Source organism: Cydia amplana, chromosome 4 (genome assembly GCF_948474715.1).
Source record: "Cydia amplana chromosome 4, ilCydAmpl1.1, whole genome shotgun sequence".
NCBI lineage: Eukaryota > Metazoa > Arthropoda > Insecta > Lepidoptera > Tortricidae > Cydia > Cydia amplana.
In genome coordinates this window covers 11,293,033-11,319,987 of record NC_086072.1, presented here as the reverse complement: position 1 = coordinate 11,319,987, position 26,955 = coordinate 11,293,033, and the positions used below count along the sequence as shown (strand labels likewise).

General features: G+C 39.1%; 1 protein-coding gene across 1 annotated transcript; it reads left to right on the top strand.

Moving 5' to 3' along the window:
• The first annotated feature begins 1,678 nt into the window (after nt 1-1,678).
• Nucleotides 1,679-26,955, top strand: LOC134647223 (tudor domain-containing protein 7). The gene is made up of 21 exons (XM_063501460.1): nt 1,679-1,810; nt 2,051-2,140; nt 2,495-2,712; nt 3,942-4,100; nt 4,246-4,452; nt 5,131-5,280; nt 5,358-5,540; nt 5,944-6,161; nt 7,371-7,485; nt 8,387-8,548; nt 8,808-8,899; nt 8,984-9,146; nt 10,107-10,193; nt 14,878-15,027; nt 15,211-15,410; nt 15,922-16,069; nt 17,170-17,390; nt 20,375-20,624; nt 21,190-21,341; nt 23,148-23,308; nt 26,033-26,955. The coding sequence occupies exons 2-21, from the start codon at nt 2,056-2,058 to the stop codon at nt 26,260-26,262; spliced, it is 3,351 nt and encodes a 1,116-aa protein (XP_063357530.1). The 5' UTR covers nt 1,679-1,810; nt 2,051-2,055; the 3' UTR covers nt 26,263-26,955.

Here is a 26,955-nt window from a genome sequence, read left to right as displayed (position 1 = left end):
AGTTGCAAATTATATTAGAAAAATCGTTGTCGATGCGTTTGCACAGTTTTATCGTTGCGTGTGGATGGCGATCGGTCATTTCGGCAGTACTTCACGTAGCTTGCTTGTGTGCGCACGTTCGTTCCTCTAGTAAATAATGAAAAATATAACAATGAATCCATATTTCTCTTGGTCACGGCATCACGCGTGAACGGCTGGACCAATTTCGCTAATTCTTTTTGTCTTAAAGTTGGTCAAGCAGACCTTGTCAGTAGAAAAAGGCGACAAATTTGAAAAATGTAGGCGCGAAGGACTTCGTATCATAGAAAATTTAAATTTCGCGCCTTTTTCTACTGACAAGATTTGCTTGACTGTCTATATGTTAGTTATTGTCAGGAGAAGTTTTTTTTATGACAGAAAAAAAAAGAAAGTTGCGCGGAACATTAGACAATTTAAGGAAACTTAACGGTAGTTAAGTTTCCTTAAATTGTCTAATTGTGTTGTGTTTAATTGTCTAATATTAACTTTGATGACATGGATAACATGTTTCTTGCGTGAGCTTCTGCGGAGAACTGACGATCGACGCCGATATCGGAGGCGTGTGGAGGCACTAGGAAGTAGGAACGTTCGATTTATCTGCACAGTTTAATCGCTACGATTTATAGTTACGTGTGTAGCCGGCAGAGATACTTCTTGTTTATGGTGTGTCAAAGGTCTGTTTGATGTCAAACATAGACAGAGAGAATCATACTATCTTTGTCTTACACTAGTACTAGCACCCAAAAGAAAAGGACGAGTATAGTTTTTTTGTTCCTATTTACTGACAAGATTTGGTTGACCCAGTATATCAAAATAACTATTTTGGAGACCCTTATTCGTTTTATTTTTTACGGCTATAAGAATGCTCCTAATATCCATAACACACTACCGCAGCGATACCTTAGTGCGCCGCAACCCATAAGTGAGAGGGAGAAAGATATATTTTGTTTCTTTTTATGACGGGAATTTTTTTTCGCCAGTCTGATTAAATCAGAGAGCGTACCGCGAACCACGTTCGACGTGTTGCCTCTCTTTCGCACTTGTAAATTCCTACGTAAGTGTGACAGGGAGGCAACACGTTGAACGTGGTTCGCAGCGCAGTAGGCCCTCAATGGTGTGGACGCAAACGCTAATTTGGTTCGCCGATTGTGACCGCCAATAAAATTATGACCGATATTACCAACAAAATGAGCGCGTGGACGCAATAACACCAATTTTTGACGATATTATTTGCGTTTGGGGGCATTTTTTAAATTCAGAGCGCTCAAATAATACTATAAATCTAAAAGTTGACGCCAATATTATCTTTTCTGATCAAGTCGGTCGATTTGGTAATCCCGTCTGGACTGGCCTTTATCTGGGGATATTTTTTTAATGTTGCAACACGTTTTGTTGGAGAAATTGACTGTTCGCTGTGCTTGCTGTCCGCTGTCCGTTCGACATTCTTTAACCACTTTACGAAATTAAAAGGTTGATTGCAGTATTGAGATTCCGAATAAGACAATTTGTCATAATTTCTAAGGTAGGACGTAATCTGCTGCATTTATACAGAAAAATGTGGAAAGAATACTAGCTCGATATTAGAATAATAATAAAAACATGTAATTGGTGAAACCGTCTGATTTCTCTTGCTTACGCGTCAAAATCTTTTTTTTCAGGAGTTGTTTCATGATCCAATAAACATTTTGCATAATAGAAATGTAGGCTTTTTTGTGTACTACTTGTTTCAACTGTTATACCGCACTGAATCCGGCGCTGACAGATTTCTGCAGCTAACATATTTTCAAGTAAGGTATGTCTTCAAAATAATAAATAGTAGAACATTGTATATTAACCTGTACTCATGTTTATATTAAGACTATAGCGGGTATTAAGATTGGTATGGTTGAAATATTTATTTAATTTTAGTATTTTTATATGGTTGGAGCCATAATTAACTTTTTCAAACTTAAAATCAAAATCCTATTTCGTACTTAACTTAATAGTGTTTTTATTATGACATGTCTCCTAAATATGTGTTGATTGATTGTAGCGAAAATGGCTGATAAAGATCAAGTGATATCAGCACTTCGGGCCACACTGCTCTCAGTGAAAGGAGCTCTGACCATCAAACAATGTAACAGTAAGTACAAAATAGTTTTTGAAAGGAACCTTAACTGCCTTAAAATTGGTCAAAACTTAAATATGTGTAGTAATTATAGGGTGGCAGAATGCCATACAGCAGAATGGCTTCAATTTGATCAAGAGGAAGTGACCTGTGTAAAAAATGAAAGTCCTAAAGCATTACAGTGTATATTTAGATCACATGATTCTGTGCATATTAATAATTTAATGTTTAATGCTACCTTACTCGCTTCCACTGGGGAAATATCGAGTCTGCTGTGAGATTCATAATTCAATTGTAAATTTAAAATTGTATGGTAGGTATTCTTTGGGCTGGCAGATTTGGACTTGCAGACTGATTTTTTTTCCACAGGGGATTACCGTGAACTTCAAGGAGAGTGGATACCATTTAAAAAGTTGGGTTATCCAACACTGGATAGGCTCTTTGTTGATGTTCCTGGTTTCAAAGTGACACAAATGAATGGGGAATGGTATGTTGATGCGATAGCAAGTCAGGAAACCCAACACATTGCGGCTATGGTGTCCCGTCAAAAATCTAGCAAGAAGCCAACACCAAGGTTTAGTTACCCTGTAAGATAAATGTTTAAATTTCTCATTAAAATGGGAATCAGCTTTTTTTGTAACATTTTTCTTTGGTTAGGCCTTCAGACACAATCATAAAAGAGACAGTCCCTATTAGAATCAAAGAATATAGTACTTATGTCAGCAAAAAAAGTTGATTAGCCTGCAAAATAAAAAAGTAATTTTTGAAGTGGATACATCTTTTTTTGCAAAATTGTATAGGGTTACAGTTCAGAATTAATCATGAACAATGTTTCAAACCAAAGATTTTATTTGTTCTTACTTATTTTTTTTGTATATGTTTATGTAAATAGTCATTACTTTTGAAAATGTACTATTTATTAACTGAGCGTATGTCAGAATGTTCTCGCTGCAACCTGCTAGTCTCATTTCGTAACAGATTCTCATGAAATTTCGTGAGCAGGTTCGGTAGATAGATAGAATAGGGATGATGACACATGTTGAATTTTATAACAAAATCTAGTAAAATAGATAGCAAACGAGCAATTTATATAATGTGGATATTAAAATAAAATATTGAAAAATTACAAAATTACAGGACCTGAAAGTTTCAAAATTTAAGTTTTTTTTAACTTCCAAAAACGATAAAAGTAAGGGTACCATTCGATTCCTTACATTTCATTTAAAAAAAAATATTGTATAGCAACTATATACATAAACGCAATATTTCACCGACAAAAACGCAATTTTCTTGTTTTGTCCATACTACAAGATGGGCGATGACGTCACGGCCTCTGGCCGTTTTGTATAGGAAGTTTCGCGAGTGAAGTGCGACTGTCGGACTTTGACTACAATTTCTGACTTTTGTGTTACTTTAATGCAATGGGTCCCATATAGACATTTGATTCTAAAAACAATCCCGATCGATTGATACCATAAAAAAAATTAGTCATGTAGCCTATTCTTCTGTTGTTTCGTTTTTAGGAAAATATTCTAAATGTCGGAAATTGGCATGAAAGGTTTAAGCGCCAGTAAGGTCTATGGCTTTTAAGATTATTGTGAGTTTGCTGTGATAACTAATGACTCGACAACATAAGTATTTTTTATTAAGCTTATCGCGAGGTCTACAGCTTATGGCCTATTTACGAGTTACCTTACAAGCGGTTCACAACCCACTAAAAAGGAAACATAAGAGGTATCCACTTATATTTTATGGTTGTAGCTGTTGTAGGTAACACGGTCCCCTGCATTATTTTTATCATTGTTATATTTTTTAGAATCGGTTTCCCAAAAAAGAAGACTCGTGGCGCAAACCAGCAACTACCGGGTCATACGCCAGGTATAACAACGCGAGCTATAATTACAATAATCAGTACTCAAACCAATATTACCGGGCGAAAGGCGGAACACCATTCAACAACAATTATAGCAACAAGGTAAATACATAATCTATAATGCTTCATTTTTATAAGTAAACTTCTAACTTAGCTTATTGGATGGTATTTGTAATAATACTAATATTTTTCACCATCTTTGGTTGAAATCTCGGTTAGAGAATATATTTTCTTTACATGATTTTAGCACAATAATAAATTCACTAAACCGTACGAAACGAAACCCCCCGTAACGAAAACGACATCGAAACCATCGACGGAAAATACTGAGAGAACGGAAAGGACTACATATAATGCTGTTACCAAACCAGTCAACCCTCCCGCGCCAGCGAGGGAGCCAGAAAGGCTCTCTGAAAGGGTACCCCTGGCACCTGTCAATACGCACTCAGAAGATGTAAGTACACTTTCATGTCCTGATGATTTCTGCGAGGTTTACTGCGCGGCTCTTTATAATAGGTACGTGGGCTATTACGCCTATTACTACATGACAACTCCTGACCACCTCTTCTAAATTTCTAATTAGTACATTGCGAGATTGCGAGCCCTCTCACGCATGAGAGGAGGCCTGTGCCCAGCAGTGGGAGTGAGACGTATATAGGCTGAAATGATGTGTTTATTATTATTATTACATTGCGAGAAAGAAGATGAGCTCGTCTCGCTCAATAACCGACATGGCGTGGTGGTGCCCAGTTCTGTGCAGTGCCCATCCCAATGCCCCTACTCTGCTATGAAGTCAATTTGGGATTTAGAATGTTCACAATCTAAGCAACGTTTTGGGTTAAGTACCTATTATGGGTAAGTCTCGCATATGGTATAAGTAGGTAGGATATTAACATGTAAGTAAGTGCCTAGTGAAGGGCAAACAAACCGTGACCACTTTCAACTATTCCAACCGTCTTCATTCTTCTACGATTACTCCATCCATACTAAAATTGCAAAGAAAAATATCAGTATGTAGAACCAAGTGAAGTGTCTCTTATCCTACATGCATGACATAATGCATCCAACACTCATCAAATGGATGATTGGATTGATTGGCCAGGCTTTTATGTACATTCTCAAATGGTTGCAGGTTAAACATTCCATACGCACAGAAAAGGAGCCGGACATTAAGCAAAGCTCTAAGATGTCAGCTTCACAAAGATTGTCCAACCTGAGAGACCGACTGAACACTGTTGATCTGATACCTTTGCCCCTACCGGCCACTAATAACGATTTTGTTGTAAGTAAATTGTAATGAACTAAGTATATCTATAGGTAAGACCGATGAGTGTGATACAAACCTAAGCTTATTTTTAGGAGCATAGCGGTCCCGTGACACATGTAGCACCAGCATACAGCTTAGAACCACCACCAGACTCCAGCTCTTCCGTGGACAAGTTGGAATGGACCTGTCGCAAGCTTGGCCTAGCGCAGCCCGTTTACAAGGTGCACGACATTCGACCGAAACGAGGACCCGTCAGTTACGACTGCTCAATTAAGGTATAACCGCTTTTTGGATTCATATTTCCATGTTATATCTACAACTATAACACGCTAATAGATATGCGCCGTCAGTTAAATTTTATTCTTGTATAAACCGTCAGCGTTATTACCGTCAGCAAAAATATTAGCTTTGCGTCCCTGCATACCTACTGCACAATAGATGTGCTGACTGTGCATTTATAATGTTAACAATCCTGGAGGTAATAACGTTCACGTTGAAGTTTGTAAATACGTATAAGTTACAAGTAGAAAATCTGCAGAGGCACGACCAAGAACATATAATTATTGTATGAAACTAGCTTTTACCTCGACCATATGATTATTGTATTCATCTAGCTGTAAGTGACCGCTAAGTTACAAACGAAAGTTATATTATATATCTATATCCTATCAACTACAGGTTGGTACGGCGTATTCGACGTCGTCATATCCAGATTCATCGCCGTCCCAAGAGTTGGCCAAGGAAGTGGCGGCCGTGAAGCTGCTCGTGGACATAGAGAGCGCGCAGTCGGGCGGCATGCCCACCTCCTCGCCGGGCAAGGCCGTGGCCTCCCTCGCGGACCTAGTGGCCGAACACGACGCCGGCCTCTGGGCTAGCACTGTGCCACACTTATACAGGTACGATCTATATAACTTCGAAAGTCTTGGCTTTTACAGTAAAGTAGATATGATAAACTGCACAGTTTTATGATTGAAATGTACGCTTTGTCATGTTCCGTTCTGTTTCGTAAATAATCCTTTCGTGAATCCTTTTTTTGCAAATAAAATATTATGAATAAATATGAATTATGAAAACTTTATCGAATGATAGACAAAGAGTATAAGTACCTATTACTATAACCACAATTGTATATAAAAAAATGCATAGTCTATGAACCCCAAGTTGTTTTAACTTTTTAATCATCCCAAACTAAACTACGTAGGTACTTTTTTTACTCTTCAAGGGCAAAACGTTTTGATGCATGCACAACACAATTTGCTCTGAGCTATATTGTTTATTTACCGGCCCGTTTTTTCTCTTATATTTATTAAAGAGAGGACGCCAATAAGCATATCATTTTTGGATTTTAGGATTTAGTGTAAGGCCTGAGTGGACGCTCGAAGCGGAGCGTTCGGTGGGGCGTGCAGCGTGGCGTCGGGCTCACAAGTAATTTGAGCAGCGTGCACTAAGGCCGCTCCTATACGCTTGCATTTGTTTAACATGCACGCCGCACGCCCCGCCCCGCTGCACGCCCAACTCGAGCGTCCACTCAGGCCTTATACTTAGTCAGTACATGAAACCCAGCTAAACGAAGGATCTCGCCTCAATATCAGAGATAATAAACTTGAAACTCGAGTGAGCAAATTATTAGCATGTACAAAAAAATTATTAAATTAGATATTGGCAATAAAAAAAACAGCTGCCCTATATATCATAATTAGATTGCGTTTTGTGATTTATTCTGCAATTAAAAACGATTCGCGTTAGGTAATCGTATACGGACTTGTAAGTTCTTCGGTAACTTATACAGACATGCAATTTTGCTATTGACATGACTCATTAACTACTTGATTTAATACCTAAACGTACTAACTAAAATCTCACTTGAGTCGATTACCTTGCTTATGATAATTCTAAGTAGGTATAACCTTAATACTATTTTATATGTAAGAAATGCATGACGCAAAATTACTTACAAATCAATCATGCACTTTATTGTAAAAGTTCAGTCCATACCTACCTTCTTAATAAATGTAACAATTGAAACCCCTTAATTTTACATCCACTTGACATTGTCATGTTATAAATAAAGGAAGTGGTCATGTAGCGCTGAATTATGTTTTTAGAGAAAAGTTTGGAGAGAATTTGCCCAGTAACTGGCAAGAACTGGTGGAAAATTGTCCTCGAATATTAAAAGACAGAGTGGTTAACGGACTATTAATACTTCTCCCAAACAAAGAGGTATGTAGAGAAGATATCTCTTGCAAATTATTGACACCACTCCTGTAGGTTTCTTTTTGTACACTTAATTTTAGGTAGAGCTAGGGCAACGAAAGTTAAGCCTATAAAATGCGATTAGGTATGCGACAAATATATTTTGAGCAAAAGTGTTCCCTACCAGATTATAGTGTTTTATAGCTTAACTGTCGTTAGCTAGATTCTGTATACTTGTAAAGATGAAAATACACATATTACGAATCACTGATCTCTATTGTATATTACATATATAAAACGGGCTCAGGCTGTTGTTAAAGTATTTGGAGTTTGGTTAACACTAGTTGGCTACAGATTTTTACCAGTGAGAACTCTAATTAATTATAATTGATAACCGTTTTAATTTAGAGTCTAAATTTTAGGCCATATTCTAAGAAATTAACCATGCGTCTAAACAACCGATAAATTATACTAACTGACAGTCGTCTGTTCAATCAATTATACTAGACTAAGGGTCGGTTGCACCAAACTGTTTGTTATCGTTAAAGAGTTCGCTAAATTTTATTGTATGGAGAGTTTCATAGTAAACCGCCGCGGCGCGCCGGGTGACGCTGATTAGTCTGTCAAGTGCGGATGGTGCACTGGCACTAAATAATAGAGATTAGTGATCATTATAAACATCTCATCTCAAAATCATCGTCATGATTCAAAAGCGATTTCATCACATAGCTGCATTTCGTGACATATTTATTGTTTTAAAATAACTTGCATGTTGCACCGATCATGATACAGAGTGGCGCGGCTGTGAAGTACATATAACCTTTAAACAAGACTAAAATTTAGATTACCAAGGATTTTACATTTTATTCCTATCGATCCAAAGACCAAGTTTGCCTGAAGTAGATGTTGAAGTGGTTTCCGTTTGCAGGGCGCACCACCGCTGTTATACGAGAACAGTTTGTCGGACGAAACAATCGACAGCGATTTGCCGCCTCTTAAGTTCCCTGAAGAGAATTATTGGAATGTTTTCGTGACCGTTGCAAATTCCCCACTCGAAATTTGGCTCCGGATTGTAGGGCCAAATTACAGTGTAAGTATGAATATGTATATATCGTTGAGAAGAGGAAGCTTAATGGTGAGATGATTGTTTCCTTACTATGTTTCTATTTATATTTAAACATCATCAGGAGGCCGATTTTGATTTAACAATTTGTGCAGGTTTTTGATTGCACTTGTTACGCGTGAGGTGCCTAAACATAATTCCTTAACAATCAGAATCGGCCTCAAGAAGTATAAGTATTAGTTACAGTAACATAACGAATTTAAGGTGCACAAATGTTTGATTGCAGGATGCCTTCGAAACGTTACTCGCCGATATGGAGAGATTTTACAAACATGGCGGAACACCGGTTGATAAAAATATGATCATTAAAAATGCGTGGTAAGATAAAAGGTTTCTCTATATCCTTATTTTAAACTGTGAATATATCCTGCAAATCTGTGTTACTTCTGAATATTTTTTAAGGTATGCAGTTAATATAGACGACGGTGAATGGCAACGAGCGAAAATCTTGGAAATCGAAGAAGATTCAGCGGCCGTTTTTTTGGGCGACCACGGAGACGACGATGTTGTAGACTTGAACAAAATCAAGATTCTTGAGCCACAGTTTAGGAAGCTTCCCGCGCAGGTATTCCACACAACATTAACTTGTTGCGGCGAGGTTGTTAATAGTCCGGTATAGGGACTTCAAAATTCAGTTTGCTCAGCACCCACTAAAGCAGAGCAGGGCAAATATCAAATCATTTATTTGCAAGAATACAGTCAAGTGGATATTGTCAAATACATTTCATAGAACAATGTATTCAGCCAGCTGATAGGCATGCAAATCTTATTTAAGAAAATAAAACTAATTTTAACAGTATTTTCATACTATTTAAAGAAAAACATGTTACAGCCTTATACTAATTTTAATAAATATGCGACATATAGTATATAGTCAAAATATTATTTTAAAGAGTAAGAAGCATTTTGTACCAAAAACTCCGTTAAATATTTTTTATATATGTAGAGGAATTTTAGATTCTCTTATTAAATGGGGTAATACAATTTGGGTGCCATACCATATAAACACTTTTTGCACGCAAGGCTGTGTTTAATTGCTCATTTGAGATTTTGTGTCGCTGCCGCGCACTATTATAAACTGGAAATTGATTAATATTTAATTTAACATACATAGTATTTCAAAAATATATAAACACCAATTCCCGATCGGTTGAGTAACCCCAGAACATGATACCATAACACAATGTAGCTGTTACATATTTGTGATAGGCACTAAACTTACCCCAGGCCAACTTACGGTTTTATTTAAATTATACAATGCATATGAAAAACTATTTAACTTCTTACATATAGTGTCAATCTAGGTTTTCCATGTCAATTTATTATCTCAATTTAATAAAAAAAAACTTTGGTATTATCCGTTTCTACAATTATATCATTATTGTATGTCACAGTAATACCTATCAGTGTTATTTGTTCTTTGGTAAAATATCGTATTTTTTTTTTCTAAATTTATATGCAAATCTGCAAATTGCTTGCAAATTAACCAACTGATTAATGAATTGTAATGTATCTCATGATATAGGCCATCCTGTGTCGGCTAGAGGGCGCGGAGGAGCTGGCGGCCAGCGCGGTGGGCGCGGAGCTGGTGCAGCGCCGGCTGCCCGGGGAGGTAACCATTATTATCACTACATAGTATAAAACAAACTCGCTTCCCGCTGTCTCTCTGTCTGTCTGTCTGTATGCTTAGATCTTTAAAACTGCGCAACTGATTTTGATGCGGTTTTTTTTAAGAAATAGAGTGATTCAAGAGGAAGGTTTATGTATAAGTTGTGCGAAGCCGGGGCGGGTCGCTAGTTTCAAATACAAGGGTACTCTTTATATTTTTAATGTAAACAGAGGTCACCATGTCACTAAATAACAATGACAAACATCTAAGTACCTAATAAAACCCTGATGTTTTTCTTCCTTCTCATTTTGAAACAACTAACTATCTAGAAGTCCGAAAACCCTTTAAACTTATATCTTCTATATATATAAATGCAAGTGTCCTGACTGACTGACTGACTGACTGATTCATCAACGCAGAGCCGAAACTACAAAAGCTAGAAAGTTGAAATTTGCACACTAGGTTGAATTTATAAAGTGTACAAGAGATAAGAAGCGATTTTGAAAAATTCAACCCCTAAGGGGGTTAAAAAGGGGATGAAAGGTTGTATGGGGTGCAAGTTTTATTTTAAGCTAGGAATTTGAAACTTTGAAAAATGTACTATATTAAAAAACAAGAAAACAAATTTCTGCGTTTTCAAAAATTCATCCCCCAAGGTGGTGAAAAAGGGGTTGAAAGTTTGTATGGAGATCAAATATTTTTGTGAGTGTTGGACTTGAAACTTTGTATATAGGGATATTATTATAAGACGGGAAAAGTAATTTCAGCGTTTTTGAAAATTCATCCCCTAACAGGGTTAAAAAGGGGTTGAAAGTTTGAATCCATTACAAATGCTTTGAAACTTCTTAGAAAGGCATAATAGCCGATGACAAAAAAAGTAATTGCGACGTTTTAGGTAATTCAACCCCTAAGGGGGTAAAAAAGGGGATGAAACTTTGTCCTGGGGTGCAAATTTTATTTTAAGCTAGGACCTTGAAACTTCGTAAAAAGGTATTAAATTAAAAAACAAGAAAACTAATTTCAGCGTTTTTAAAAATTCATCCCCCAAGGTGGTAAAAAAGGGGTTGAAAATTTGTACGGAGATCAAATATTTTTGAGAGTGCGGGACTTGAATCTTTGTATTTGGGGATATTATTAAAATACAGGAAAAGTAATTTCAGCGTTTTGTAAAATTCATCCCCTAACAGGGTTAAACAGGGGTTGAAAGTTTGAATCCATTACAAATGCTTTGAAACTTCTTAGAAAGGCATAATAGCCGATTAAAAAAAAGTAATTGCAACGTTTTTGGAAATTCAACCCCTAAGGGGGTTAAAAAGGGGATGAAAGTTCGTCTTAGGGTGCAAATTTTATTTTAAACTAGGAACTTGAAACTTTGCAAAACGGTATTAAATTAAGATACAAGAAAACTAATTTCAGCGTTTTTAAAAATTCATCCCCCAAGGTGGTAAAACATGGGATTGAAAATTTGTACGGATATCAAATATTTTTGAGAGTGCGGGACTTGAATCTTTGTATTTGGGGATATTATTAGAAGACAGGAAAAGTTATTTCAGCGTTTTGTAAAATTCATCCCCTAACAGGGTTAAAAAGGGGTTGAAAATTTGTATGGAGTTCAAATTTTATTTTAAGCGAGGAACTTGAAACTTCGTAAAAATATATGTTATTAAAATACAAGAAAACTAATTTCAGCGTTTTTGAATATTCATCCCCTAAAGTGGTGAAAAAGGTGTTGAAAGTTTGTATGGATATCAAACATTTTTTCCAACGCGGGACTTGAATCTTTGTATTTCGGGATATTATTAAAATACAGGAAAAGTAATTTCAGCGTTTTGTAAAATTCATCCCCTAACAGGGTTAAACAGGGGTTGAAAGTTGAATCCATTACAAATGCTTTGAAACTTTTTAGAAAGGCATAATAGCCGATTACAAAAAAGTAATTGCAACGTTTTTGGAAATTCAACCCCTAAGGGGGTTAAAAAGGGGATGAAAGTTCGTCTTAGGGTGCAAATTTTATTTAAAGCTAGGAACTTGAAACTTCGTAAATAGGTAGTTAGGTAGTAGGTTTTATTAAATAGAGGACATGAAAATCTTATAAGGGGGTTTAGAGGGATTACATCGAGGACAATTTTATTCAGTTAGGGGCTTGAAACTTCGTAGGTTGTGAAAGAAAAGTCTCATGCGTTGTATAATATTAATAATTAAGAAATGATTAAGCGTCCTACCGCAATCTCTTGCTGCATAATGTTCTAAGCTAATGTAGAATATATAACCACCAATATACAAATCCACGCGTACGAAGTCGCGGGCAACAGCTAGTATAATATAAAGGTCGCTTCTGTAAGCACAATGATAAGTGAAAAATTCAAAAATGTTTGCGTGCTTTCCTCTTACTTAAGTCACAGAATCTTTAGTTTTGGTTTTGAATTTGGAACCTTGATTATTTAGTGAACGTTATATAAATCATGAGATCACTGGTTTAATGATAGCAGTTTATTTGTTGAAATGTAACAGAAGAATGAGTAAAAACAAACAAATCGTAAAAATTACATAAATCTACAATAAAACAATACAATTCAAAAATATAAAAAAGTAAATATTACAAAAAGGGGCGTCGTCCACATTTCTCCCCTTTTTTATTAAAGGGGGAGCTTCACCAGCCTACGCAGGGGCCGCCATAAAATGCCTCCCGGGGTGTGCAAGTCCGCATCTCGTATAACACCATCAGGGCCTGGGAAAACAGTTGTGACGCAGCCAGGAACCTCTGGAAGTATTGCCGTCCGCAATAAGCACTAAAGTCACAAACTGCCATTTGGGGAACTTCACCTCGACCACGTCTGGGTATTAGTATCGGAAGATACTCTTTCAACCAGCGGCGCCAAGTGTTCTGACAATCTGGAAGCCTTACGCCAACTGGTACGTGGCAGAAGGTCCGTTTCTGACGATGTCGCTGGTATTGGACGTCCCGAAGAAGTACCCAGCAGGAAATGCATAAGCGTCAGTGATTCTTCACTCTGAGGGTCCACGGAAACATGAGTAAGCGGCCGGGAATTCACAAAGGGCTCTGCCTGCGCCATAAGTGTAAGTGGCACCTCGTCAGTTTGAGCTCGAGTGTCACCTTGAGTGCAGATTCCACGCTCTTCACAAGCCTCTCCCAGCAACCACCCATAAACAGCGCCGCTGGGGGGATGAAACGCCAGTTAATTTTCTGCGCAGCAGCGAACTGGGACGTAGCTTCGTCATATAAGCGTCGAAGCTTCCGGCTGGCACCCACGAATACAGTTCCATTATCTGACCACAGCCATAGAGAAAAAAATACATAGAGTGCTCACTCCATACATCAGTTTTAGTACCAAAAAGACTATTAGCATCTAGCATCGAGTAGCGGAACTATCAGTACTGCTACTTGACAATAGATGTAGCACCGACCGGAAAGTCTTATCTCAACAGCATAAGACTTTCCGGTCGGTGCTACATCTATTGTCAAGTAGCAGTACTGATAGTTCCGCTACTCGATGCTAGATGTAGACACTGAAATTAATAGTCTGAACTGATGTATGGAGTGAGCACTCTTGTCTTACTTATTTCTCTATGCCACAGCACTGATGGGGTACCGTATCGTATACTGAATACTGTAGCTATTCTACAGTGTAGCTGATAGGTTTGACTGTCCTATAATATTTGGATTGATGCGGGTAGCATCATCAGCAACGTTGAGTTGACTTGGCACCCATCGTCATTCTTTTACGTCGGTTATTTCCATAATCTCTGGCTTGGAATGTCTTAATTAAGCACCCTCGCTTCGAAGCCAGCCCAAAACCGTCATATAATCGCACCAGAATACGCGATTTATCGGCTTGAATCTGTGTGCTTTGCAAATCGTAGAAGCGAGACGGGCTGCGATCTACGCTCCTTGGACCTCTAAGCGATTTATGGAAATTTGCTTCAAAGGAGCTACACGGACTTTGCTACATATAAGCGACAGCTTCACTTCACCGTTTCCTAAGACGAACCGCCAATATGCAATCGCAGCGAAAGCCAGTCGGCTTTGTTTTGTGCAACACAAATTCAGAAGCTCTCATTAATCTGTAATTCGCTAAACCAGAAATTGCATATAAACCCTCAAACCAGAGTCTCCATGCTGCACTGTCACTTTGCGACAACTCCTCGTCCCAATCGATACCCTTACGACACGCATTTTGGAACATGATGCGACCCATAATCACTACTGGCGCCAGGATACCGAGTGGGTCGGAAAGTCGCATGACATGAGCCAACACTTCACGCTTAGTGAGTTTATTTGGCAAGGAACTTTCTCCCTTTATTCCGGTATTAAATCCAATCTTATCTGAAACGGATTGCCAAATAAGTACCAGACGTACCAGTGTTTGCACAGGAGCAGTGAGTCGACCAAATCAAGATCAACATCTACGTTATTGCAAGCTACAGAAACTTCAGCCAAGGTCTCTTTGGGCAGTAGACGCAGTGCAGAGGATTGTTGATTTGACTGTGATGACGAAATAAATAAATTGATTGATCGATTGAAAGTTTTGGAACAAGGTCTCCGGGATTCGAAGGCTATAGGTTACACGGGTTTATTTCTCAGGCTAACAAACCCGACGCGTTTAATATTGTCATTTTATATAGAATTCGAGTTGAATTACATGTTGAGTTACATGATCTGTGTCAGGTTCTGGTGGCGGAGCCCGGACCTCGACACGACCCCACCGACCCCGCCGTGTCCGTCGTGCTCTACGACACGTCCACCCAGCGCGACCTCGACCTCAATAAGGAGATCGTCCACGACTTCTGCATCGCCGGCGCTTTCACCGTCACTCAGGTACGGCGAGCTGTAAAATTGGATAGGCACATTATGAACGAATTCGTTAATTAATCTCGCCTATCTCGCCCTGTGAATATACCGGAGAGGGATTTTTTTGGGATGAAAAAAAGACACAATTTGAAAGCGGGTCTACCCTAAATGATAACTGTTAAAATGTGGTGTCGCATTGGCATTGTGCAGAAACCGTGCGAGGTGGAGGTGGGGTGCGTGACGGAGGAGGGGCGCGTGTGGGTGTCGCGCGCGGGCGCGGCGGCGCTGGTGCGCGACGCGCTGGCGCTGCTCACGGCCGGGCCCTACCGCCGCCCGCTGCCCGCCGCGCCGCAGGCCCCGCCCGCCGCGCCCAGGACCCTCTACATCGTGCGCACGCTGTCGGGCGACTGGTGAGTGAGCCGGCGACGCTGTCACTGTGATAATACTTCAGTTATCTATACCGCCGCTAGCAGGTTCCGTTTACTGTGTAATGCCCGGTTCACATTACTCCAGTCCAGTAATCCAGTGGGCTAATCCAGTCCAGTGCTGGACTGGATCATATCGTTTACATTATTCCAGCACTGGACTGGATTAGCCCGCTGGATTACTGGACTGGAGTAATGTGAACCGGGCATGTTCCAGTCTTTTCACCGTTCAACGTTCAATCCAATACTGGAATGCAATGGCTGTTCACACTATTCCAGTGGTGCTGGATTGGGTGAGCTGGAATGAAAAGTTAACGGTCTCTCCAGTCACTGGACTGGAATGCTCACTGGAATGGGTACATTCCAGTGTCGGTTCACATTATTCCAGTAGCATTCCAGCACTGGATTGGATTGCTACTGGAATGTGAACCGGGCATAAGATTTACAAAAAAGTGTGTGACGACCTCTAAGTTTCTAGAGGATTGGTTGTTTGTAGGGTCCGTTGCACGATCATCAGCGGGCTCGACGGCGAGGGCACAGTGCGCACGCAGCTGGTGGACAGCGGGCTGGTGCTGCGCGCGCCGCTGTCCTCGCTCGTGCCACTCGCCGCCTTCAGCCCGGCGCTGGAGGCGTACCCTCATCAGGTACAGTGCTCCCGAAACTCCCGAAAGCTAATGTCATATTTATGTAGGAGGGGAAATAAGGGCAATGAGCTCTCAGATGAAGCCGCTCGGCACGAAAGTTCCTTCCTTGGATCATATTACTTAATCTGATCTAATACCCATAACCTAAAAAAGGAGAGGGAAAATATAGCTCCGGCGGTCCAGTTCGCGCTTTATTTCTACCTACCGGTAGATAACATGTCTAACTTTCTGGTATTATTCTCGTATTAATTAAGCACAAGAAGTTTTTATAAATTGTTTTACCTTTTTTATATAAAAAGCGGCCAAGTGCGAGTCGGACTCGCCCATGAAGGGTTCCGTATTTAGGCGATTTATGACGTATTAAAAAAAAACTACTTGCTAGATCTCGTTCAAACCAATTTTCGGTGGAAGTTTACATGGTAATGTACATCATATATTTTTTTTTGTTTTATCATTCTCTTATTTTAGAAGTTACAGGGGGGGGGGACACATTTTACCACTTTGGAAGTGTCTCTCGCGCAAACTATTCAGTTTAGAAAAAAATGATATTAGAAACCTCAATATCATTTTTGAAGACCTATCCATAGATACCCCACACGTATGGGTTTGATGAAAAAAAAAATTTTGAGTTTCAGTTCGAAGTATGGGGAACCCCAAAAATTTATTGTTTTTTTTCTATTTTTGTGTGAAAATCTTAATGCGGTTCACAGAATACATCTACTTACCAAGTTTCAACAGTATAGTTCTTATAGTTTCGGAGAAAAGTGGCTGTGACATACGGACGGACAGACAGACGGACAGACAGACAGACAGACATGACGAATCTATAAGGGTTCCGTTTTTTGCCATTTGGCTACGGAACCCTAAAAATGGGTTACAAGGACGAATAATGAAAATTCATATTAATGCCTATTATGATGCGTAAGTAAACAAATTATATGACATTTGATAAGGTGATAATTTGAGTCGGGAAAGACAGGGAAGAAAGACCATTATTATATTGTAGTCGAACGAATAATGGGTAGCAAGTTTAGTTGCGTGTATAGGTAGTAAGTAGTAGTAGAGCGAGTGAGTTATCGTGTCGGTGTCTTGGGTGGCAGGCCATGCAGGTGCGGCTGGGGCCGGCGGAGCGCGCGGCGCACGGCATGGTGGCGCGGCTGCGCGAGCTGCTGCTGGGCGCGCGCGTGCTGTGCCGCGCGATGCCGGCGCCCACAGCGCCCGCCGCGCCGCCGCACGTCGAGCTCTTCGTGCGCACCGGCCCGCAGAACATCCTCGCCTCCGTCAACAACGCCATCCTCATGGAGTACGACTATCTGCAGCCGTGAGTACAAACTACATGTCAAAATCTACCTATTTCTATATTGTTCCCTTGTACGGCGAGCGTCATTTTAATATTTACGTAACTTCCGTCGCAAACGCGACCCGTTTGACATGAGCATGGATGTCATCAATTTACCAAAGTCTCGATTATGAACAAAAAAAGTAATATTGAATTAATCTGTTATAGTAAGTAGTATCGACTAGGGCTCGCGGTCGGGTCCGAGTTTCGTTTACTCGTTTCCGAGTAACACGTACACGGTTTTCTGGCCCGTTCCGCACGTGTAATTAAGAAACGTGTAATTGGGATCCGTTTCCACGGATAAACGGGTATTCGAAGAAACGGATCTTATTTACCCGTGGCTCCGGACACGTCCTTGACGAGTAGCGAAGGAACGGACCGGCGTACTTAAGAGCTACAAATGAATAGATTCAGGACGAGTTTCTGTCATACTTAACCTTATTCTGTGATTCATAGAGTCGAAATTCATTAACGGTTTACAAAACCCTTTTCTGAGCAGGTAGTTTTTGCTTGAAATGTCACAGAATAAATGATAGTACTAAGTACAGAAGACTCACTCTAACAAAACGCGTCTGTTACGATCAGCACAGATATGGCCGCTAGATGGCGACAGCGCCACGCGCGGCTTATGGCTTTCCCCAAAATTGGGGCCGAACGGTTGTACTTTTAGCTACCTGTAGCAAAGCGACGAAATCGCGGAGTGAGTCACGCCTGGCAATGTTGCAATACGAATAGAAAATTAGAAATACAGTATACCTATATGCTACTTATCGAAGTAGTATATTATATAAGACTTAAAATACTAACACTTTATTGTTTAGTTAACGAAAAAATGCTGCTTTAAAGTAAACATTCATTTAAAAGATTTACCATATCATACATGGCCAGATTTTATCGTGTACCGTCTTTAGCAGATGGTGGACATATTTATTTACCTACGTCGTAGGAGTAATTTGAATCCTAAACGAAACGAAGGATTTTACAGTAAAACCCCAAGTCTAGCGAGGGACTCTAAAATAGAATCCTAAGCAGAGTGAAGGATTCAAACGTTAACGCTCAAAGTGGAAATAATTTTGCTAACATAACACACAATGTTTTTCACATCACCTATGAGGTAATTGTTATGTTTGACAATATTATTTAAGGTAGTAAATAAATTAAATATGTAGTATTAAAAGTTAAAAATTGTGTCCTAGAATAGAAAAGTGCCGCTTTGATCCCAGCAAGGAAGAAATAGCCCTCACCGGAATAGATGATTTAACTTGGAAAGACTGTATATTCCGAATTGACCGACTAAGTGGCGAACTGGAGTCATACTAAAACACAATTGGTACATATTTTAAAAATCTTATTTATTTCGTGTTCATTCTAATTGTTTTTGCTCTCCCTCTTATCATAGAAAAATGCGACTACAAAACAATGGGAAACTTCTTAAATTTTTGCCGCTGCATTTGTTGCAATTTCATATGCAGACGTGTTCACCTTATTACAACGACATAAAGCTTATAATTGGTTATGACAGTTCTGATAGTGGTTTGGGAACCTACTTGTTTTCGGCGATATCAGACAAAAGGGTATTGGAAAACAACACGTTCTAATCTAATGAATAGAACACCACCGGCCGGCATTTTTTACCTGAACACTAGTGTGAAAGTGACCCAAGTGAATATGAATGATTATCAATTTTGAGATCTATCTCAAAGTAATTAACAATATAATCGCAAGGTAACCAAGGTAGCATGGGTTTTTTTAATTTTAAGGCTCTCGGTGAAATCCTACGTTTCGAATGCCGCTATGTTTGTATTTTTTTTGAGTCGTTGGCTGATTTGCTGTTTTTGTGCAACAGTAAATTGATAAAAATAATGACGATGTAATTCATAATATGTATTTTCTAAACTGTTATTTTTAACTAATATAGTCTTCGTCTTCGTCTCATATAGCGAAATATGTTATATCAAAACAGTTAAAAACCATTTTTAAAAATTCTTACGCCAAACGAGTTCATCTGTAGTCAACATTCAATACTAGACCTAGGTTTTGCTGATATTGTTTCGGATCCGTTCGGGCCGGTGTTAGGTTCCCGTGTAAACGGAGAAACGTTTCTTGGATACGTTTTCGGATCCCGGCGGTTCCGTATAAACCGTGTTCTTAGCACCGCCGGTCTTAAGAACACGCCCTAGTATCGACAGCTCGGAAAGCTCAGTTGGTGAAGTGGCGAAGTCATGAGTTGTAGTGTAGTCTATCTTAATAATGTGCGTATGGTGGTTGTAATTAACAGAACGGGCCGGCTATACTTACCATATCGGAATTGCGACCTCGAGTCTCATCTCACTGAATCCTCCTCATCTTTTCAACATTGTTAATTTACATACTTTTAAAATAACCATAGACTGTGTCTCGTTTTAACCAGCCTATTATCATTTAAATATATTCTGGCAAACCCACTTTGTCAGTTAATCAAGGTGCGAAATTAAAATTTTCTATGGAAGACCGACCCTTCGCGCGATGATAATTTGTTGCGAGTAAATATGACATTGATGCTTAGAGCATTTAGTAACTGGAAATGCCTTGTCTGTCATTTTATATAGGTACAAAACAGTCAGCCGATTTTTGCGGGGGAGGGGCATGTCAAATGTATGGCTATTTGTACGTAACGTAATACATTAAAAAAATATGTTTCATTACACATCTCTAAGATATTCTACCTGTCCAATTTCTTGGTCCGATGTGTATTGCGATTTGCGTCTTACTCTCTACACGAGACGCACATTGGACAAAGAAATTGTACAGGTGTAATTCCTCCCTAAGACACTGACAATAAGGTTGTGTAAATATGTTCTTGGAACGTTGACTTGTTAAGATGTTTGTAAACTGGACCATAATTCTAGTATATTCTTTGGGAGTAAATATACTTAAGCATTTTTAAGGTGTAAGAGAAAATTATCTATTAGTAATAATAATTTCAGTGAAAAGCTAAAAGACGATAAAGAAGAAAAGGCAGTGCAGAACCACGTGGAGGCGCTGCACCGGAAGAAGGAGCGCATTTTCCGGAGCTCGTCGACGGGCGAGGGCGAGCGCGGCGCGGTGCGGGAGCGCGGCGCCTGCGCCGCCGCCGCCACCGCCGCCGTCGGTGCGCTGCCCGCGCCGCTGCTGCCCCTGCCCAGCAAGTGCTTCGACGTCTACATCGCCATGGCCGCCAACCCGTGGAACTTTGTGGTGAGGGACCGCGGAACGTTCGAGTGCTCGATACGCCAGTAGCTGTACCGACTGAGGCGCCTGCTATTGGGGGCCTGTGCTCTATCGCTCGAATATGCAAAAGTGATAGAGAGGTTAGATAACAAAATGTCGACTCTCTCGTTTGCGATAGATCCTTAGATTGTTTACTTGTTGTTGATGTGGCGCCCCCTACGCAGACATTCGCGTAATATTCCCTATTGGGTTACAGTTTTTAAACTTTTTTTATGTTACATAACAATTAAATTTATTACCTTAATAATTAAAAATGATAGACACCTACTTGTAATCCAACCATACGCTATTTATTTAAATGGAAACTTGAATCTCGAAATCATCGAGTGGAAAATTAAGTAGGTATGTGCCACTAAACTACGCAACGAATTTTGATGCGTTTTTTTTTAAAATATCTATTTGAATAGTGATTCAAGAGGAAGGTTTATGTATAATTTGTTAACCGTCGCTCGTTCTAAATAAAACACCTTTACTTTGGTAGGTATGCATAAGACAGCCTTTAGTGAAGCACTTTTTATTTGTTTGACACCAGGTTCAACCAAACAGCACCAGGCTTCCGCTGCAAACGATGATGGCGTCGTTGCAGGCGGAGTGCCCGAAGATGACCGAGGCAGACGCTCCGGCGAATCCGGCCAATGGAGAACTGTACACTGTGTATTATGATAAGGATTCTTCCTGGTATAGGTAAGCGGTCATGTTCATTCTCAATTTTATACCGCAACTTAAATTTAACTTGTTACAATTCCTTGATCTGTCGGATAATAACTAGAGATGCCACGACTATTCGGCAACTATTCAGTATTCCAAATACACTTTGCCAAATAATATCTCTTACACTCAAGGGATCGTCCAGAAATCATGTGATCGTTTAGGGGGTGGGGGGAGGGTGAGAAAAAATTCACGAATGATCACGATGGGGGAAGGGGGTCAGAGAAGATATCACTTGTAATTTTTTAATTCAAAGCGGGAAAGCCAAAGTAAACAATATTACTCAAGAATTTAATTAGTTTAAATAATCCGCTCTATTTTATATGCGCATTTACCCAATAAAAAACATTCATCGCACCAATTAGCATCTTGAAAATATACGCTATACAGTAGAAACGACATTAGACTTGCTTAGGGTCTAAGGGTACCCGCATCATAATTATCACGTGATCAAAAATAGGCCAAATATTATTATCACATGATTTCTGGACAACCCCTAACTAAAAAACTACGAAGACTTTTTTTGAGCATTTGTTGGTTACTAATAATTTTATTTTTATCATAGGATCGATTTTATTGACTCTGACTACATTCATTCGTTCTGAGCAACCAAAATTAAATCTTAGCAAACGTTGTGCTTTGTTGGCGAACAGTTTTCATCATGAATGTGACTCAAAATGTATAAATGTTATGCCGAATATTCGGCGCTTCGGCCGAGGGAGGGGCCAAATATTCGGTATTCGGCCAAAACCAAGATTCGTGGCATCTCTAATAATAACTCCCTGTATAATAAAAATAAGGCAACCTCCTTGATTATAGTCTTGTTTGAATCGGGTTGATAGAAATTTTCGATGAAAGTACCTAGTTACCTACCAATATACTGAAGGGTTTAAAAAATACTATATACTTACATATGTTATACAAGGGGGCAAAGCAAACCCCTTGTGCTAATATTGATACCCGAGCAAGCGACATATTCCAAAATTGAACCACGAGCGTAGTGAGTGGTTCGAAAAGCGGAATCTTTAGCGTTGCGAGGGTTTTAAGGCACGAGGGTTTCACCAGTAATTTTTCATCGCGAGGAAAAAACGAATTGTAAAAAATGTATCATACAAAATCATCACTTATAAAAGTCAATAGAGATGATGACACATGTTGAATTTTATAACAAAATCTAGTAAAATAGATAGCAAACGAGCAATTTATCACAATAATGTGGGTATTAAAATAAAATTTGGAAAAATTACAAAAATACAGGACCGAAAGTTTCAAAATTTAAGTTTTTTTTAACTTCCAAAAACGATAAAAGTAAGGGTACCATTCGATTCCTTACATTTCATCCAAAAAAATATTGTATAGCAACTATATACATAAACGCAATATTTCACCGACAAAAACGCAATTTTCTTGTTTTGTCCATACTACAAGATGGGCGATGACGTCACGGCTCCTGACCGTTTTGTATACGGCGTTTCGCGAGTGAAGTGCGACTGTCGGCCTTTGACTACAATTTCCGACTTTTGTGTTACTTTAATGCAATGGGTCCCATATAGACATTTGATCCTAAAAACAAAACCGATCGATTGCTACCATAAAAAAAAATTAGTCATGTAGCCTATTCTACCAGCCAACATGAGGAAAAACTCAATTTTTTTATGAAATTACATTGTCACTGTAATGGATAAAATATGCAACTTTCTCATCAGTTTTTGATGAATAAAGAGAGCCTTTACGAGTTGGCCTGGCGAAGAGAAACTTGTTCAATAATATGATTGATTGCAGGGTTACAATAGCGGGAATCGTATCGACTGAAATGGTATCAGTGTACTTCTGCGACTACGGGGATCTGGCGCTCTTCGCCATTAAGGATCTGCGGCCTGTGCCCGCCAACGCTCCCTTGGCGCGCTCATTGCCGCCGCAGGCAATAAAGGCTAGACTGTATGGTTAGTTCGTTTAACAAGATTGTACACTTTTCTTTATTTATTGCAAACTGAATTTCTATCGTTGGCATTTGTCAAATTGTACCAATACTACCATTACCAATTATTAAACATAACGAACAGACCTGCTAGCATGAGTTGCGTTGCGGTGCGCGACTCCACACATGTTGTGTGACTTCAATGGACACGCGCGCGGCACGCAACTCATGCTAGACGGTCTGAAGTAGGGCTCCCGGTATCCGTGTTACACGCCGAAACGAATACCCGTGTTCTTAAGACCGGCGGTGCTAAGAACACGGTTTACACGGAACCGCCGGGATCCGAAAACGTATCCAAGAAACGTTTCTCAGATACGTATCTCCGTTTACACGGGTACTTAACACCGGCCCGAACGGATCCGAAACAATATCAGCAAAACCTAGTAGGTCTAGTATTGAATGTTGACTACAGATGAACTCGTTTGGCGTACGAATTTTTTAAAATGGTTTTTAACTGTTTTGATATAACATATTTCGCTATATGAGACGAAGTGGGTGTCCCTATTCTAAATTGTCAACTATTTTTAATTTGAAACCTACTTGTCCCTAGTTTAGAACATTTTTTTTTACTATTATTGTTTTTAAGCTAATTTCATTACCTACATATTATATTTCCATCGAAAAAACACATTTTATATATAATGATGTAATAGTTTCGTGAGGAATAGGTATGCAGAAAAATACTACCACTTATATTAGTTTAACAGTTTAGAAAATACATATTTATACATCGTCATTATTTTTATCAATTTACTGTTGCACAAAAACAGCAAATCAGCCAACGACTCAAAAAAAGTACACACAAAGCGGCATTCGAAACGTAGGATTTCACACGAGAGCCTTAAAATTAAAAACCCATGCTACCTTGGTTACCTTGCGATTTTATTGTTAATTACTTTGAGATAGATCTCAAAATTGGTAATCATTCATGTTCACTTGGGTCACTTTCACACTTCAGGTAAAAAATGACGGCCGGTGGTGTTCTATTCATTAGATTAGAACGTGTTGTTTTCCAATACCCTTTTGTCTGATATCGCCGAAAACAAGTAGGTTCCCAAACCACTATCAGAACTGTCACAACCAATTATAAGCTTTATGTCGTTGTAATAAGGTGAACACGTCTGCACATAGACGGATGCAGACGGACGGATGGTATAGTTATAGTTCTAGTTTTTAATTAGTTAATTAAAGCATAGCCGCCTCGTCGTCGAACTGCGTACGCCTGGGTCACAACGGAAGAACAGCGCTGGCTTTGCCAGCTACATGCTGAGTTGTGACCCTTTTATGGCATTTGTTCTTTATGTTATATATACATTGTATATTTGTCAACAAGTTTTTGTCATCTGTGTTTGTCATAAATAAATGTATTTTCTTTCTTTCTTTCTTTCACATGAAATTGCAACAAATGCAGCGGCAAAAATTTAAGAAGTTTCGCATTGTTTTGTAGTCGCATTTTTAGCAAGCATTTTTCTATGCTAAGAGGGAGAGCATAAACAATTAGAATGAACACGAAATAAATAAGATTTTTAAAATATGTACCAATTGTGTTTTAGTATGACTCCAGTTCGCCACTTAGTCGGTCAATTCGGAATATGCAGTTTTTCCAAGTTAAATCATCTATTCCGGTGAGGGCTATTTCTTCCTTGCTGGGATCAAAGCGGCACTTTTCTATTCTACGACACAATTTTTAACTTTTAATACTACATATTTAATTCATTTACTACCTTAAATAATATTGTCAAACATAACAATTACCTCATAGGTGATGTGAAAAACATTATGTGTGTTATGTTAGCAAAAATATTTCCACTTTGAGCGTTAACGTGTGAATCCCTCACTCTGCTTAGGATTCTATTTTAGAGTCCCTCGCTAGACTTGGGATTTTACTGTAAAATCCTTCGTTTCGTTTAGGATTCAAATTACTCCTACGACGTAGGTAAATATGTCCACCATCTGCTAAAGACGGTACACGATAAAATCTGGCCATGTATGATATGATAAATCTTTTAAATGGATGTTTACTTTAAAGCAGCATTTTTCGTTAACTAAACAATAAAGTGTTAGTATTTTAAGTCTTATATAAAATACTACTTCGATAAGTAGCATATATATACTGTATTTCTAATTTTCTATTCGTATTGCATTGCAACATTGCAAGCAAAAACTACCTGCTCAGAAAAGGGTTTTGTAAACCGTTAATGAATTTCGACTCTATGAACCACAGAATAAGGTTAAGTATGACAGAAACTCGTCCTGAATTTATTCATTTGTAGCTCTTAAGTACGCCGGTCCGTTCCTTCGCTACTCGTCAAGGACGTGTCCGGAGCCACGGGTAAATAAGATCCGTTTCTTCGAATACCCGTTTATCCGTGGAAACGAATCCTAATTACACGTGCGGAACGGGCCAGAAAACCGTGTACGTGTTACTCGGAAACGGGTATTCGAAACGTGTAAACGAAACACGGAGCCGACCGCGAGCCCTAGTCTGAAGATAAGAGTTTTATGGCGGTGTGTTAGAACGGCCACGACACGATAGGAACTGTCCTGGCGGCGCCAGCAAGTGAGGGGTCGTCCAGAAATCATGTGAACATATTTGGCCTATTTTGTTTATTTCCGATAGGATCGTTTATCTCGTATTACCGTTTATTTTTGAAGTTCACAAATATAAATATTTGCATTTTTCCTACAGATGTGTGGCCGCTTCATCAAGACTGGACTGTAGAAGACTGTATTAGGTTTCAAGAATTATGCGTGGAACAGCAATTCGTGGGGATCTGCAAAGACGTGGGCAAGGACCCGCTCAACCCCAACGAGCCGCTGCTCACGCTCGACCTCATCGACACTTCCACCGATGAGGACATTTATCTTAATAAGCAATTAGAAACGGAGGGCAGAGCGAGGCTCGGCTCTGCTTCATAAGTGATTTTATAAGGACAAGATTTTTTTAAAGTTTATTTTCGTGTAATGGCAACATTAAACAGTATCACTTTGGTGGTCTTTACACTGGCGCTGCAACAAGATGCGGCTGTGGTGTACGAGCGAGACTACGTACGTTTACAGTTTATACCTCTGTCTCACTTGCACATCGTTCGTCCATCGTGTTGTCGCATCCAATGTTTCAACCACGTTAGACTTATTACATGAAACAGTAAATCGAGTTAGACGTTACGTCAAAATAAACAAATCACTCGCATAAAGAGTGTGTTCTGTTCATGTAATAATGAAATGACTATGCTATTCCTATTTATACGATTGTGTAACTATATAATATAAGTTTAAGACGAAAGAAGTGCATGTTCATGTTTATGTTTTTATTTTTCGTTTTGTTTATCTCGATGTTGATCGTTTTTGAAGTGGCATACTTAAAGTGTAGCAATTTTGAATACTCTTTGTTATAAGATTACTTATATTCAAATGATTACCAGTTACTCAGATATATTACAAGCTAGTATTCAACATATTTACATAGTAAATAACTTTTAACTATAACTTATAGCCAGTGTGCAGCATCCCATAGATCTGTGTATCTCAGTATGTAAAACCCGATGACCCGTATATGTTAGTAATTAAGTACCTACATTCGAAATAAATAAATAAAAATGTTATAATTAA

Bases quoted from the DNA above. Each gene is read 5' to 3' on its own strand.
- LOC134647223 (XM_063501460.1), top strand. From the start codon at position 2,056: ATGGCTGATAAAGATCAAGTGATATCAGCACTTCGGGCCACACTGCTC. The intron at 5,281-5,357 runs GTAAGTAAATTG...GCTTATTTTTAG, and splicing joins CCACTAATAACGATTTTGTT to GAGCATAGCGGTCCCGTGAC. The intron at 7,486-8,386 runs GTATGTAGAGAA...TTCCGTTTGCAG, and splicing joins TACTTCTCCCAAACAAAGAG to GGCGCACCACCGCTGTTATA.